The following is a 15,672-nucleotide window of genomic DNA, read 5'->3' as shown; positions in this document are numbered from 1 at the left end:
AGCCTGACCCACGCTGGACGGCAACTAAACGCGACTTTATTGGTCTTTTATGTACATTAGTGCGGTCAAGCTTAGCGCCCTCTCGCTTTATTTCTCCCGCATGGCTTTGTTTTTTCGTGCGCCTCTTCTCAATGAATGGAATTCCAATCCGCCCAGCAAATGGTGCTTCTAATATATGCGTGTATTATCGAATATTGCCGCCCTTCGCTCAACCATTAGCGATCGGATGCACTCTGAAACATACACGTATAAAAGCGACCCGGAGAAGTAATAGTCTTTCTTGTCTCCAGCCAAACACATACAAAAGACCTACCGACAATACCGGGAGCCAGTCTACTACGATGAACCCAAGAAAGGTGAGCTATACGACACTTGCATGAAAGCATCAATTGCGATCCTAATGAACCAAGAACAGGGATATTGTTTCAAGCTTTGCGGCGCGAGGTGACTTTTGCCTCAGAAATAGAATTGCAACAGTAAATACGTCATCATGCCCGAGAATAGCAATCTTTTTGCGTATTCCAACAACTTTCCAGCAACTTCCTTGATTAGCCGCGCAATAACGCTCTGTCCTGTGGCGTGCTCTTAATTATTCCGAATTTTCACGCTAATTCTGTCAGAACGTCCTTGACAGGAGTTCACAATAAAGGGCTTGCGGACGGGGACAGCTAGTAAGAAGTACAAAAAAAAGACAGCGAGACAACCACGCTATCCTTTATTCATTTCGTGTTTTCTGGAGCCATTTGCAAGCAATGAGAAAACAACTAACCCAGTAATGCATCTTGTCTCAATCTTGTTGACCAGGGGCCACTTTTCTTGGATTTCTTAATTGCAAGAAATGTTACTACTGTCTTGGTGATTGATGATAAATTGGTGCTTACATACTTTCTGGCACCGCTCAGACTAGATTGCCTGTGATCAGCAGCTGCTCAATATCTGTATTGTATGACGATACCAGAACTCCCACACATCTGAATATTGGATATCAAATGCCGCGTATAACATAACCTACCAGGTTTAAAGCGTTTAGTGCCTTTGCACATCTGACCGCATTAGTGGCAGAAGAAAAAAATAATCAAGCGCTCACTTCATTGAAGTCGTTTATAGTGTCTTTCGTTTGGATTTTGCCAATACCGTTGCGCAGGTTGAGTGGTAGTTTTTGACATTTGTAAATGCCTTAGTAAAGATTGAATGCGGTATTTTGAATGCATTCAGTGCCACAGATATCTCTATTTATTATGCACACATTTCGAAGCTAGCCCGTGTTCATTTCGAGCATTAGGAGCTAGGTGAACATCATCAGTGGACGTAAAATTGTAGTTAGTACGCAGGTACAGCAATTTTTAATGCTGGATGCAAGAGGGTTGTGGAGAAAATACTTTTTTTTAAACTGCACAGTGCTCCAGTTACTTAAAGCTAACCTTTTAAGGCGTTGACAGTTGTATGCTTTTATCAGGTAACTACTGTACCGCGTTCCAAAAAAAAAAAAAATGTTGTAATCCACTTCATAATTTCTTCTCTCTCTCATTGCAGAGCGGCCAATCAGTGAGTTCCTTTTTCATATTTCTTTCGGTGTGCAAACGAACCAAGAGTTTGTTAAAATTCTGAAATTAAAGGCATACTCCTTTTTTTACTTACAGACCTTCACATCAAAGGTAAAGAAAAAACGAGTTCTACGTTGATAAGTACAGCTCGCATTCTTAAGCGCTGGTGATGGTATAATAGCTACAATATATCGCGTTACTAATTCGTTACCTTCACTTATTGCAGTGATAAACCCAAAGCCAGAAAAAGGTAAGCCACTTTATTCGTGCTTTTCATTTAAGAGCTGATTGCATTCACAGACACTACGAATTAATTCTTTCTAGTGACCTTGAATATAATCATTGATTGTTGCAATTGCTATATATAAAAAAAGGTTTGAAACGTTGCTGTACTACAGATTTTTATCCCTCTGTGGCTTAAGATAAAAGGACCTTCATTATGTGAATGCATGCATTACGACACCAAGTGCGATCATTTCGTGCTTGGCGCAATGAGCACCGGCTGAAGGGACGCCTTTGTCTTTCAGGAAGGCACCGCAGCGATGTCGACTTTCTTCTGCTCTCAAATCTCGTTGAAAAATGTGGAGCACAGTTTAGAAGACCATTTGCACAGTCGCATTAACTGTCGGTTAATTAAGGGAGACGCCTTCGTCCTGCAGTGGACACAAGTATAGGCTGATGATGAAAGCTGCGGGCGAATAACTATGTGTTCAATACGCAATGCGTAAAATAGCTCCTGATCCTGTCACTTTAGCTTGTCTTCCTGTTTTATTAAAGATTGATTAGGAATCTAGTATACTTAAAAAATAGCCGTTAACACTCATATCTGTTCTTGGCCTTCCTCTGTGCAAAGCCTTCGGGCGATTGAGAGTATGAAAATTAACAAATAAATACCCTCCCTGTTTTATTCAAACCGATCATGGGTATGCAAATCCAATTTCAATACCCCTTTTAATGCTTTTCTGCTGTGGGTTGGGTTCCCTCGCTATCAACACATCTTCTGCTGTTTAAATAGGGCGCCACAGATTACGTGACCTGTGCGACTCCATTTCCGCTTTATCTCAACTGGGATATCGTCCTACCACGTTTGATCTCCAATCGGCACTGCCCTCTTCCTTCCTCTCGTCGGTACGCCGATCGTTTATCACATGTCGCATTGTCTTTAGCTTACTTAGAAGCGTCATTGCTTCCCCCTAAATTTTGACCCATGGATTGGCACCGGCTAGATATGGGGATTACATATGCTTTGCTTAATCAATATCAGTGAGATGGCTTTCATGGAGGAGGAATATGATGGATGTGGCTCCGTGAGGATTGCCAGGGCATTTCCTGAAAGTTTAGCAAAACTAAAACATATAGGCACGATTTTTCATTTCGTCATAACTGCGAAGCGCATTGCGAGATATGCGAACACCAAGTAGAAAATGGCACAAGCGAGCATCCAGCGCAACGTCCGCCCAACCATCCATGAAATCGATCTCCGGGTTTCGATCACTTTGGAGCGTATCAGAAACATGCGCCAAGCAATTCCTATTCCTATCGAACCATATGCATATGGCAAACTGCTTTTTTTAATGCCTTCCTTGCGCTGGTTGGTCAGTCTTTCTGTTTGCTATCACAAAATAAGGCTCCTTATCTACAAAGAAGGGAAAGGAGAGGTTAAAGAATTGAAGAATTATATACACATTAGCTTGCTTTCAGTATTGTATGTATTGTATTCAGTATTGTATTCACCAAGATAACTTCCAATAGAATCAGGGCAACACTTGACTTCAACCAACTTAGAGAACAGGCTGGCTTCAGGAAGAGATATTCTACGATGGATCATATCCATGTCATAAATCAGGTAATAGAGAAATCTGCGGAGTACAATCAACCTCTCTATAGGAATTTTATAGATTATGAAAAGGCATTTGATTTAGAAGAGATGCCAGCAGTCATAAAGGCATTGCGTAATCAAGGAGTACAGGGGGCGTACGTGAATACCTTGGCAAATATCTACAAGGATTCCGCAGCTACCTTGGTTCTCCACTATAGAAAAGTAGAAAGTTACCTATCAAGAAAAGAGTCAGGCAAGGCGACACAATCTCTCCAGTGCAATGATTGTACACTTTTCTTTTCAACGAAAGGGGTAAGCTCCTCATCAGGATTTGGCGATGCATGCTTAGAAGAAGTATTCAAGCTATTGGAGTGGGAAGGCTTAGGAGTGAGGATCAACGGCGAATATCTCAGCAGCCTTCGGTTTGCAGATGAAATTTTCCTATTCAGCAACAATGGGGACGAATCATAACAATTGATTGAGGACCTTAATTGAGAAACTGTAAGAGTGAGTGAGTGAAATAACTTTTATTTGGTACACAGAAGACGCATGAGAGACCCTGTGCTACCCAGCTAGTTGAAGATTTTTATGCAGAAGACAAAGATAATATTCAATAGCCTGCTAAGGGACCAAGAATTAAGGATCGCCAGTCAGCCTCTAGAGATCTGCAAAGGAGTACGTTTATCCAGGTTAGTTACTCACAGTGGACCCTGGTCACGAGAAAGAAATTTACAGAAGAATAAAATTGGGTTGGAGTGCATACGGCAGACATCGCCAAATCCTGATGAGGAGCTTACCACTTTCGTTGAAAAGAAAAGTGTACAATCATTGCATTCTACCGGTGCTAACATGTGGGGTAGAAACTTGGAAGTTAACAAAGAAGCTCGAGAACAAGTTAAGGACCGCACAAAGAGCGATGGAACGAAAAATCTTAGGAGTAACGTTAAGAGACAGGAAGAGAGCGGTGTGGATCAGAGAGCAAACGGGGATAGCCGATATTGTAGTTTACATTAAGCGGAAATAATGGAGCTGGGTAGGTCATGTAATGCTCAGGATGGATAACCGGTGGACCATTAGAGTTACAGAATGGATACCAAGAGAAGGGAAGCGCAGTCGAGGACGGCAGAAAACTAGGTGGGGTGATGAAGCTACTAAATTTGCAGGCGCAAGTTGGAATCAGCTAGAGCAAGACAACGGTAATTGGAGATCACAGGGAGAGGCGTTCGTCCTGTAGTGGACATAAATATAGGCCGATGATCGTGATGATACACAAAGGGTTATCCTTCGTGTATGGGTGCGCTTGGAACTCGTGTCCTTTCTAACAGCCGTCAGTTACACTGAAGAGATGTAGCAGAATACTATATAATTCGATGCACGTGCAGCAAGATAATCAGACGCGGTACATTGCGCTTGCCCCGCCGAAGAATGCTCGCTAAAAAACGAAAAAAAAAAGAAAACAAAAACTCGGTGCCATTACACTCTGTGAAGGTGGATGAACAGCGGAACTGTATACTCATATATGGTGATAAACTATATTGATTTAAATGAAGGCACGCACCACACGAACTGGCATGTTCTACCGTCTTTATTATTTTGTCACTACGGTGACTATAGCTTTGTGGTCGCTACGGTAGACGGCCATGGGTTCTGGCTTGTTATTCGTAGGCATGCTGTTCTTTCTCGGTCTGGAGAATACGCGGCCTACCCATTGCACAGCCGGAGCGCAGCTGAGATAACGTGCCTATGCAGTGCGTGACATCACCAGCCAAAGAGACACACCCATTGGCTATTAAACGCAGCTGGGGCACACCGGCGATACGCATTTGATTTGTATCGAGGATACGGCGTTTTCGGTCTACGCGCTTGGTCTGCGCACGCAGCGATCCGCTGCAAACTAGCGTATAACGTCTCCGCTGTAAAAACAATCACGCCATTTGTGGCTTATCTTGTCCCCGAACAATAATCTACCGTGCGTACCTTCACTTTCTTTAGCGCTGCGACTTTCAGGTCACGAAAGAAAGGCGCATAGCAGTGTGACATAGCTTTTTTTTTGGCAGACAAGCAGCGAGCGCTGAGTTAACACTAAAGAAAGTGTTGGCAATTGATTACAATTATCGTTGGGAGACAAGATAGGCACCAAAGGGCGCACAATTATTTTAAGAGTGAAGGACCTTGCGCTGGAAGCATTGCAACATGGTCATCGCGGGCCATTAGACGCTCAAATTTATTTGTATGGACATCAATGTCATCTGTTTGATGAATATTACACGCCGTAAAAACATCTTAGAGGGAATGTCAGTGAGTAAGCTGTTTCTGCACATCGTAATGGGGCGTTAGCGCATTCACTGCTTTCAGAGGCTACCAATCATAAGCTCTTAATTCTTTCGACTAAGCAATGCACTCGCGTGTGAAGAATCTTGCATATACAATTGTTGATACGCTTGCTGCATTCCCTGTGTTACCATTCCTGCTAGTATTTATTTCATTTGGCATTTTACAACACGCTTACTTAGATATTTGGTATTATGTACCTTAGTACTGTAATACGCTAAATCTGTTCTTTGTGTCATCACTTTTTCTTAGCATTTTCGCACTATGTAATACAGTATTCTCATTTCTGATGATCTGTTATTTTTATTGTTCTGTTATCGACTTCTATGTATCCGTTCGTGGTTTGGCATGGACATCGAGGTCGGGCACCACATGAAGTAAAAGCTCTGCCTTGTATCTGGTTTCTGGGCCTCTGTCAAACTGCTGACCGCAGCTTTCAGCCCTTGAAACCATTCCAAACATGTTTCGAAAAATAAAGAATTTGAATTTGATTCGATGCACTCGCGTTCAAAGAAAGCTAACAAATGCTTATTTATGTTTATCCACAGTTAAAGAAGCCTACCCAGGTGAGCGCTGCTGGATTTTCCTAATGCAAAATAATTGCTTCTGTTGCTCTCTATATGTCCTTACTAACGGGCAGTTACTTTTTCTTTTGCGCAGTGCCGGTGGAAGTCCGTAAGTATATGTTTCAGCTTCGTCACTTTCTAGGCTTATTTTGTACCGAGTTTGGCTAGAATAGGTTATTGTCTCGCTTTAGCTTTAGTAATTTAGCTGTAGCAAACTAGAACTACATTTAGGTAGGGCGCAAACAGCACCTGAACAGGGTTGATAAAGCAGGATTTTTGCGGAAGCTGAACGCAAGTCCGTGCCCATGTAAACCGTAATAATGTCGTGGACAACCATTCATTCCCACACCTTACGAGTTACCCCCCAAGGGATCTTTATAGTAATGAAGTAAAATAGCTGAATAGTATTTTAACACCAATTCAAATGAAAACGATCTATGCGAACAAATAATGAGGCTTTCGAAAGCTAAAAAAGCAGGTAGCTCTCTCACAGTCAGCGTATCATAACTTGCAGACTGCCGCATCAGCTCGAAAGACACGTGGTATGCGAATGGAAAGGGTGCGGGGAGCAGGGGGGGGGGGGGGGGGCGCCCTGGGTATGCACCGGGCACCTCAGTTGAGAAGTCGGGCGTTGGAGCAGCGTTTCTCGCCAGTAACGTCGTTCCAGGGGATGTGCTAAATCTCAATTTGCGTTGAAATTCGCGGCTTGGTAGACGATCACACATAGCCATTACGTCAAAAAAATCTATTTAAGAAACTATAAAACGTGTAGAAGACGCGAACACGCGCATGCAGAACAGCAGAAAACACAATCGCGGTAGGAAAACTGAAGCCAAGCAAGGAAGCCGCGCGTCACATTTTCGTTTCCGCGAATCAATGCCTCCTCGTTGTGGACACCCTTTGATACTCTGGATGTAAAAATGAGAAACGTAATCTGGGGCTCGAATTTTTTCATTTTCTATCTCTTTGCTTTTGGTCATCGTTTGGCGCGAAACCCCTTTGTCGCCGAGACGGGACGGATGATAAACGAACGGAATCAAACGAAAAGCGAGAGTGTCTCGTGTTGTATTGCGCTGTCTCTTACTTTCGTGAACACGCCGCAGGCAAGATGAATGTACAGCGTAAGTCGTGGCATGCTTAGAAACAAGTACTTTATTTTTCTATGCTTGCTTAGCTTCTAGTTCATCGATACATACGAGCATCAATCGCGAATAACACTTTTGTGAAACTTCTGTGAGCTCACAACACATAACTGGGTGGACGCTGTTGCATACATACATGACATTGCGAAATAAAATCACACTGCGCCTGTCGATACCATTCTATTTCTCTCTGTCCGAAACAAGCTGCAAATGTTAGCGCTGTATTGATTCTTCTTCTTTCTTCTTTCTGGGGTTTTACGTGCCAAAACCAGTTCTGATTATGAGGCACGCCGTAGTGGAGGGCTCCGGATTAATTTCGACCACCTGGGGTTCTTTAACGTGCCGCTGTATTGATGTGTGAGCGTGTAACTGCGGAAGCTGGGTTTATTTAAGAAGAGTTGGGATCAAGGTGTCGGTAACCATGCGCAGTTGAAGCTTACAGTTCATTGGGATACGTCATATAAGCACTGCGATCCTCCTCCACCGGAATGACACGAACGTACTTCTCCTTTTCAGCGGTGTACAGGGACCGCATACGTAAGTATACTTACGTCTCTGGATGCAGCTCAGCGCAATCTGATCTTCAGCGAATTGGTGCGAACGCACAGTCGGGTGTCATTCTTGCGATCGTATATTGTTTACGCTAACTATTCTGATACAGCTAGATTCATGCAAGTGTAGAATAACCTGCTATCCGCTTGCCGTAAGGCAACTAGAAGTTTAATTAAGGAATATATGCTGAGCGTTTGCCCACGCATCAACACGAAATTCCGAATGTACAACGTTTTCCTTAAAAAATGGGTATTTAGGTAAATGATACAGCCGTGGATTACGCAGCCATGTAATTGATGAATAAGAAAGTAATGTTCAATAGCATCCAACCTATTTCTAATTGGCGTTTTTGGTCTTGATACAATTGAAGCTTCCTTATTGCTAAGGGTATACCAATCGTATGTAACCATTCTTTGTAACTGTTCTGTTGTGCTGGTTAAATTGCACAAATATAAGTGGCGTCTGTTGACGTAGATCAGCTATTAGAGCATGAAAATGCGTTAGACGTGACACAGCAGAATAGATCCGCTCAGAGTGAACCTGTTGTTTCTTGACGAGAAAATCAGGAACTGGAATCGGACTGCATTTCACGGTTCTTGAGAAGCAGAACTTGAAGTTAGGTAATGTGCAGCTTATGACGTAACATTCTCAGTGGATTTTTATAACTAAAACGTCAACATAACATGTTCAGGGTATGATAAAATGTCAGCATACTAAAATACTGCTCGCAAATTGCGCGGCTGGTGTTAGGCGCGAATGTATGCGTATCTTAAGTAAACAGGCAAACGCGATTTCGCGTTTCTCTCTAGCTGTCGTACATATTGTGCCAATTCAGTGCGTTTCGCTTTGTTAAAGTATAATAATAATGCCACAAATGAAAGAGTATGGTAAAATTTGCGCAGTTTGCTGAAATATAAATGAAATACTTGCTTAAATAAATAATACGGCTGGATATACCTTCAGCAGTTACAGCCGCAATTGTATTCTGCCAACTGGGTGATTTGTACCCCAACTCAATTGGTATCAAGCTTATCACTTGATAGAATTCCCTTTACGCAAAAAAGTACCCAAGTTCTAGAAATAATAGACGTATCTTAAGAGTACATTGGACGGTTTTCTGGAATGATGTTAATAATCTTACATCTTTTACATTTCATTTGCAGAGAAAGTGCCAGTTTATCAAAACGGTATGTACTCAAAACAAATTTTTTGTCTCGCATTTGGGGGGTGGGGGAAGGCAAGGGTCAATGATACATATGAATAACAGCATGATAGTCGATTTCCTACATCTATCAAGACGCACAAGATCTTTGGGGTACTTCCCATAGAAAACAGTGAAGTGCTAATGGCTGGTGAAAAAAATCTTTAAATTGTGAGCAGCCTCTGTATGAAAGTATTTAGCCACATTGGTCATTAGAGAGCATGTGTTCTGTTTAGACACAGTCCTAATTAATGAATTAATTCTGGCCGTGCAAATGCCAGTCTTGCTTATAAATAGGACATTAGCGCCGCTATTTGTGGCTTAGTGTGGAGAAATACAGGCAGAACGAATATTATGAAAATCTTTACTTTGCAAACGAAAATGGTTCGACACATTAATAACATTGGTTTTCCAGAGACAACACGGCCAGCCTTTTTATAATATAACGTCATTAAAATAGAGCAGCTTACGCATTTTATTTTTCAATGCAGCCTTTTTATAGTGGCACCGCGTGCTTGACATATACATTTAGTCCTGTCAATACGTCCAGAGGTTCACCAATAAGTATAAAATTGCAACAAAATCTACCATACATTTTAAATCAATATCAAAGTATACACAGGCTTCTTCGTCCAGAGAGCCTTGCACGCATTTTGTAAACATGAGATCAACATCGAGTTTCTTTAGTTCGTGAGTGCTTCGTAGTCTTTGAGTTCTTTTAGAACTTTCTATTTTCTCAATTTGTTTACTCGTTTTCAAGAGGGTTGCATTTATCTAAGCCTTGTATTTAAAAGCTTACGTGTTGAATGTGTTTTCGGATGTTTACATTAATCCTGTTCATTCTTTTGCATTTCATTTTGTGATCTTTATTGATTCTTATTTTGAGTTCCCAAACAGTGCTGCCATCTTGTCACACCGCTATGTATACCTTGTAATGGAGCCTCAGCCTAGTCAAGTTGTTTGCAACAGCTTTTAGCCGGCATATATAATGAATCGATTTATTGACGTTTCGGTCGGTTCATAAACGCTTCGTTCTGCTATATACGTATATTGCCTGACGCGGGGAATCGGCCACCTAGCCGCGTTTCGACAGAACTTGGCTGTGGCAGGTTGCCTATTGCTATCACAAAATGACTAGGGCACTGGATGGATGACAGACTCGCTGAAAGCAGAAATTATCGCACACGCAAACGCCCCGTCAAATTGTTGTGAACTCTTGTTCAGGCATCGAAGGCGTCTGTAGCGTGTTTGAGGGTGGCGCTGCTGCGGGCAAGCAGGAGGCCGCGTCGATTTTTAAATAATTTCATAAACTTCCTTATGAAAGCAAAAAAAAAAAGTTACCCTTTTACAGTTGCGCACCACAAACCACAGAAACTCATGTCCAAACTTGAGGTCATAATACCTTGAAGATATTCACCGTGTATTTGAGTCATCATATGGCTAGTTAATCACTACCGTTTATTTAAAAGGTTGTTTCAACCGCATGGAAAGCGTAATTTTTTTTAACGGGTCCTGCACCATCCCTCGGGCAAGCCCGAGCTCTGCTGTGAACATCCGAGCCAAATTTGGCTGTAACGCGCGGCGCGTGTAGCTCTCACGCGGAGCGCGAAGTCGCCTTTTTCTCAAACGCCCTCTTTTCAAACCGAGGCCCTCCCCTCATCTGTTTCGAAGCTGCCGGCGTCTGGAATGAATATTTCATTCCCTGTCGCCTACGCTCGATTGTGTTCTGTAGTTTTCATCGACTTATTATTCAGCATTCAAGAATACTTTCCTGCGCGCCTGTGTCAGCATGTTAGCGTTGAGAGTTCGATTCTTTCCTCGCATTTACTCTTTTTCTTTTTGTTTTGCAGTGCCTTACCCCGTATATGTCCGTAAGTATCACATCCTACTTCTTAGCAAAGATTTTTAGACCAATGAGGCCTTGAAATGGCGCGCAACATTTGCGCATTTGTCTACATGTTTAGAAAAAAATTGTGGAGCTTGTTTTCGTGGCAGCAACTATGGAAGGAACATTTGTGAAAAACCTGTTTATTTACGGCGCCACATTCTCATAACAACAATTGAGTAGCTAAATCTGTCAAGAATCACACGGAAATAGTATAAAAATAAAGGTAACCCAGACGCAGACACCACGAGACAATTTGTATTGAACGTTCTCTGGACCGCTGCCGTTGTTTATGACAAATGGCGTTAGTGACAGGCTTGTAGTTTTTCTCGCGAAGGAAAGAACCTGGCTAGCGAAATCGCAATCAGACTGGACGGTTTCCTGTGGCCACCATGTGCGCCTATGGACTTAAAGGACAACTCTGGTGGTTTTTCGAGGTCAACGGATCTCAATGAAATTTGCTGAGTGCGTTCTTCGCCGCACTTACGTCATTGCTTGAAAATATTAAGCTTGAGATTCGGGCAGATTTTTCACAAACTAATTTCGTAAATTTCCTCGAACCACCTATCTTGCCTACTCCTCAACTACTGGCCACATTGCGTTATGACGTAGAAGGCGGCATACTCAGAGCACGCTTGGAATGAATGGTAACGACAGGCACGACGGCCGGCCGAAAACTGCGCCAGCGTCGCTTTGCGGCTTGCTGCTGGATTTGCGACTTGTTGACTGTGAGCGCCAGGAGCGTGCGTACGGCATGGCCATTCGCGGCCCTGTCATGATGTCGGCCTGTACATTTTTACTCGAACGATGGTGACCATGGTTACCAGTCTATCGCTTTGCTTGCTACATGCATATAGTTTCATGCAATAAGTACTAGAGGGAACTCTGGTGCTCGTGTTTACGGAAGCTATCTATAAACGGGAGGCCAAGTCAGTGTCCTTCAGAAAACTTAGCAAGGCTCGATGGGCCTGGTCACGTCTTGCAGCGCTCCCCTTTGGAAAAAGGCAATCGTCAAGGGTCGCACATTGCAGCCCCATAAGTCTATACTCCTTAATTAGTAATGCGCGCTGCGCAACGAATGCGGGACACTCTAAAACTAGATGTTCAAGTGTCTCACAGGAGCCACAAAACGTACACGACGGGCTGTCCACACGTCCTTGTCGGTATAGGCGTTCGCGCACCAACACAGACCCAACCCTTAACTTGTATAACAGTGCTCTAGCACGACGGGGCAAGCCTCGACCACGAACGCGGGGAGGGAACGATCCGTCTGCAACACGCCGGTCTGGGTGCTGCTTTAGGAGGTGTCGGCGTATAAGGAGACGGGCGTTTTCAAACGTGCACGAAATGTCAGGGCAGTCACATTCATGGTGGGCACAGCTTGAAGCGAGGCGATCAGCCTCTTCATTTCCAGCGATGCCCACGTGCGAGGGTACCCACTGGGCAATGAGGGACACTCCACAGGAAGTAATTTTGCCCGAAGTTTCTTGGATACTGCACAACAATGGGCTATCGGCATCTTGTCTAAGTCTGCTGAGGGCAGCACGGGAGTCTGTAAGAATGACGACCTTCAAGGCGTTTAATTCTTCATGTACGTATTTCAGAGCAACATCAATCGCTGCTAGTTCTGCAGTTGTTGATGAGGTTGGATGTAGTATTCTGAATACCCGTCTGATGCCAGTCGAAGGGCAGAAGAAAGCTGCAGAAGCGCCTTGCGCGTCGCTGTGTACAGATGCGTCCGTGAATATTTCAATATAACCTTCAAATTTTTCAAATAGGTGGGACTGGGCCAATTGAAATAGTGCCGGAACAGGCTGACTAGATTTTTTGTGGATTTCAGGAATTGTCAGATAAATGGGGAAGGAGCATTTGTTGCGCTTCTTCGGAGTAGTGAAAGAAGTAGTGTCTCGTGAACTGTGAGTAAGCCTGACGGTTTAGCCGGCATGTGAATGATGGGTAGTACATTGATTTGTCCTTCGGGCTTCAAACGGCTTCGTGACTTTGTAACCTCGTCACTTTCAAGAAAGAACTGTGCAAGAAATAATTACATAAACATTATTAAAATTGCACCATGGCAGGATTCGAACATATGACTTCTAGCAGAGAGGCCCATATCGAAACGATTACGCCACGAAAGCATACATGGACAAGCGGCATAGAACACCGTTATGAATTTCTCGAGGGCAAGCCAGCGCATTTTGATTTGGCCACCACGACAGGCTGACCCACTGCAATTAGTGGCGATTTTGCGTGTTCGCAGTCTTCTGCACTTAGTAAAAGTATATATTGCTCTGAAAGTTAAGGCTAATGAAGGCAGACAAAACGTACCAAACAAAGCCACAAGAGCGTCCGAATTCACAAGCTTGAAGGTCAGAGAAATCCATGTACGACACATAATTCCCATGATGGCTGAACGGTTGCAGCACCAGAGTCCCGTGTAGTAATTACTGTAGGAAACGCCATGGCTGCACGTAGAGACAGTGGTAAGGCTGCGAATGGACTCGCCGCATGTACGCTCTTGGCGCTTGTAGCCAGCAGGTCTCGAACTCGGCTGCTACCGCTAGGCGACGCTGGCGTAGTCTGCGATACACAGTAACTCTACGGCGGTCAGCTGTTCGACCACTCTAGGTAAGTGTGATCCACACTGTACGTTGGACGCTCGTAAATTGCATCACGATATGCCGCTTCTTTTTCCTTTTCAGAACCTCAGAGACATTACGCTCCACCTCGTAAGTTGCTGAATATAAGAAATTGACCGAAAAAGTATTAGCATGTCTAGTTGAATGATTTTAGGAATTTAGGACTTTGAGAATATATATCGTCTGTCTATATGGGGGGAGGATAGCTTGTAGCATATAACACTTCATGTATTCACCCTTAATATTGTCATTATTCTTTTTGCAGAGCCTGTCTACCACCGTAAGTAGAAACACCGAACGCGTGCTTTAACGCTGCGTTTGGAGGGTGTCGTGTTTAACATCAACTTGACCAAAGTGTTTCGGATATCAAGCATAGTCTTTTGAAAACCACTCGAATAGCCGTCTTTTTTAGCTTGATATTTCACTTTCACTTTACACTTATATATGACACAGATAAAGACGCATATTTAAGCGCCTTTCATTAAAACTGTCCCAAGTGAAGCAAACTATAGCTTCGCTAATTTTGTGCGTATAATAGAATGGTAATTCTGCAAAAACAAGAATGTCCAAACAGTTACCACTAGTCAGAAACGACTAGGCAATAATGTAAATGTCTTTTTTGTTGTGAATCATAATGCTCAAATTAATCGAGTGATGAGCTGGAATTTATTCATAATTAAAAACGACTTGTGCGCTGCTCAGCCATAAATATCTAATGTTGTCGCATATGGTCACGGAGAAAGAATATGGTACCCATATTCCGGGAAAAAAAGGTAGACGATCGAGTAAAAAGAGTGTCGTTTCTTAAGCTACAGAATGTTCTTTGTGCACCTTTTTTTGCATTCTGCACGGTGATTAGAAAGCGCATACCATCATGATTTTATACATTGCCAAAATGTGTTCTCATACTGTCCGATAGTGTTTTGGATGATTTAGTAAATTTCAATTGAAATCAATTTCTTATTCTTCTTGTCATATAGATATGCCCAAGCAAGTTTACCATCGTAAGTAATTATTTTCTCTGACTGAAGCAGAACATCAAGTTTTACGCTATAGCTCCGTCGTGATTACATTTCAACAAAAGTCAGGAGGTTTTGTGTTAGTCAGTATCTTTCCTTTGTACACTCTTGCATGGTGCAGTGATGGAGCAGTTCATAGCATCATGTTCTTTTCAAATCCTGTAGGCACATCATCTTGTAATTCCGTGTGATTTCTTGCTCGTGATTAATTATGTTCGAATTTTTTTCTTGTTCCTTCTGCACATAGATCAACCGAGGCCCGTTTACCATCGTAAGTAATCATTGGTTCTTATCTAAGTGAAACGATTTACAGTGTTACGCCACTGCCCTTGCGACAAACGGTGTAGCTGCCGCGACGTCTTACGGCATCTCTGCAGCTAAACTGGCATCAACAGATGGCTCGGTGTGTTTACCAGAGCATGCAGTGAACACAGCAAAAACTGCGTAATTTACACACGACTACTTGTTACGGGGAGTTCAATCGGATTAGTTGGGGAGTTATTGTTTATGGCAATGTTGCGGCTATGTTTATATATATATGAAAGGTTGCCCGAAATATCGTTAATCGAGTTTAAAAAATAAGATACGAGTACTTATGAGTACCAAACCAAATACATAACGCGCACGGTCGGATTAAGCAGCCGTTAGCATTTTTCGTAGTAATTAAATTATGTAACAAGTAATTTAAACTCGTGGTCTATTATTCCCGTAATTCTAGATGGGTCAATTAGGAAGTTGGAGATAACCATATGAGAAATAGAACTTGAATATTTTCAGCAAGGTAATATCAGAGCGCTTATTATTATTATTTTTTTTACGACTGAAAAAGAAATCCTGCGGAACATGAAAAATGCCACGTGATCGCTCGCCCGTCGGCGCCATAAAGAAACGCCCTCAAGCGCGCTGACTGCTTACAAGTGTAGCGAATGTGACGGCTAAATAAAAGCAGATTTCTTTATTTGACTCGATGATTG

At 42.8% G+C, this 15,672-nt stretch overlaps 1 protein-coding gene across 1 annotated transcript in view; it reads left to right on the top strand.

Annotated features, from left to right (window-relative positions):
• The window catches only part of LOC119431858 (uncharacterized), a 30,673-nt gene extending 15,696 nt beyond the window's left edge, over positions 1–14,977 (top strand). The window contains exons 8-17 of the mRNA XM_049658080.1: positions 291–382; positions 6,128–6,260; positions 6,355–6,369; positions 7,919–7,939; positions 9,118–9,141; positions 11,006–11,026; positions 13,743–13,769; positions 13,945–13,959; positions 14,660–14,683; positions 14,946–14,977. Of these exons, the coding sequence (XP_049514037.1) occupies positions 291–382; positions 6,128–6,260; positions 6,355–6,369; positions 7,919–7,939; positions 9,118–9,141; positions 11,006–11,026; positions 13,743–13,769; positions 13,945–13,959; positions 14,660–14,683; positions 14,946–14,977 (404 nt within the window). The remainder of the gene's footprint in view (positions 1–290; positions 383–6,127; positions 6,261–6,354; positions 6,370–7,918; positions 7,940–9,117; positions 9,142–11,005; positions 11,027–13,742; positions 13,770–13,944; positions 13,960–14,659; positions 14,684–14,945) is intronic.
• The last annotated feature ends 695 nt before the right edge of the window (positions 14,978–15,672 follow it).

This window comes from Dermacentor silvarum, chromosome 10 (genome assembly GCF_013339745.2).
Source record: "Dermacentor silvarum isolate Dsil-2018 chromosome 10, BIME_Dsil_1.4, whole genome shotgun sequence".
NCBI lineage: Eukaryota > Metazoa > Arthropoda > Arachnida > Ixodida > Ixodidae > Dermacentor > Dermacentor silvarum.
This window is presented reverse-complemented; position numbering and strand designations above follow the sequence as displayed.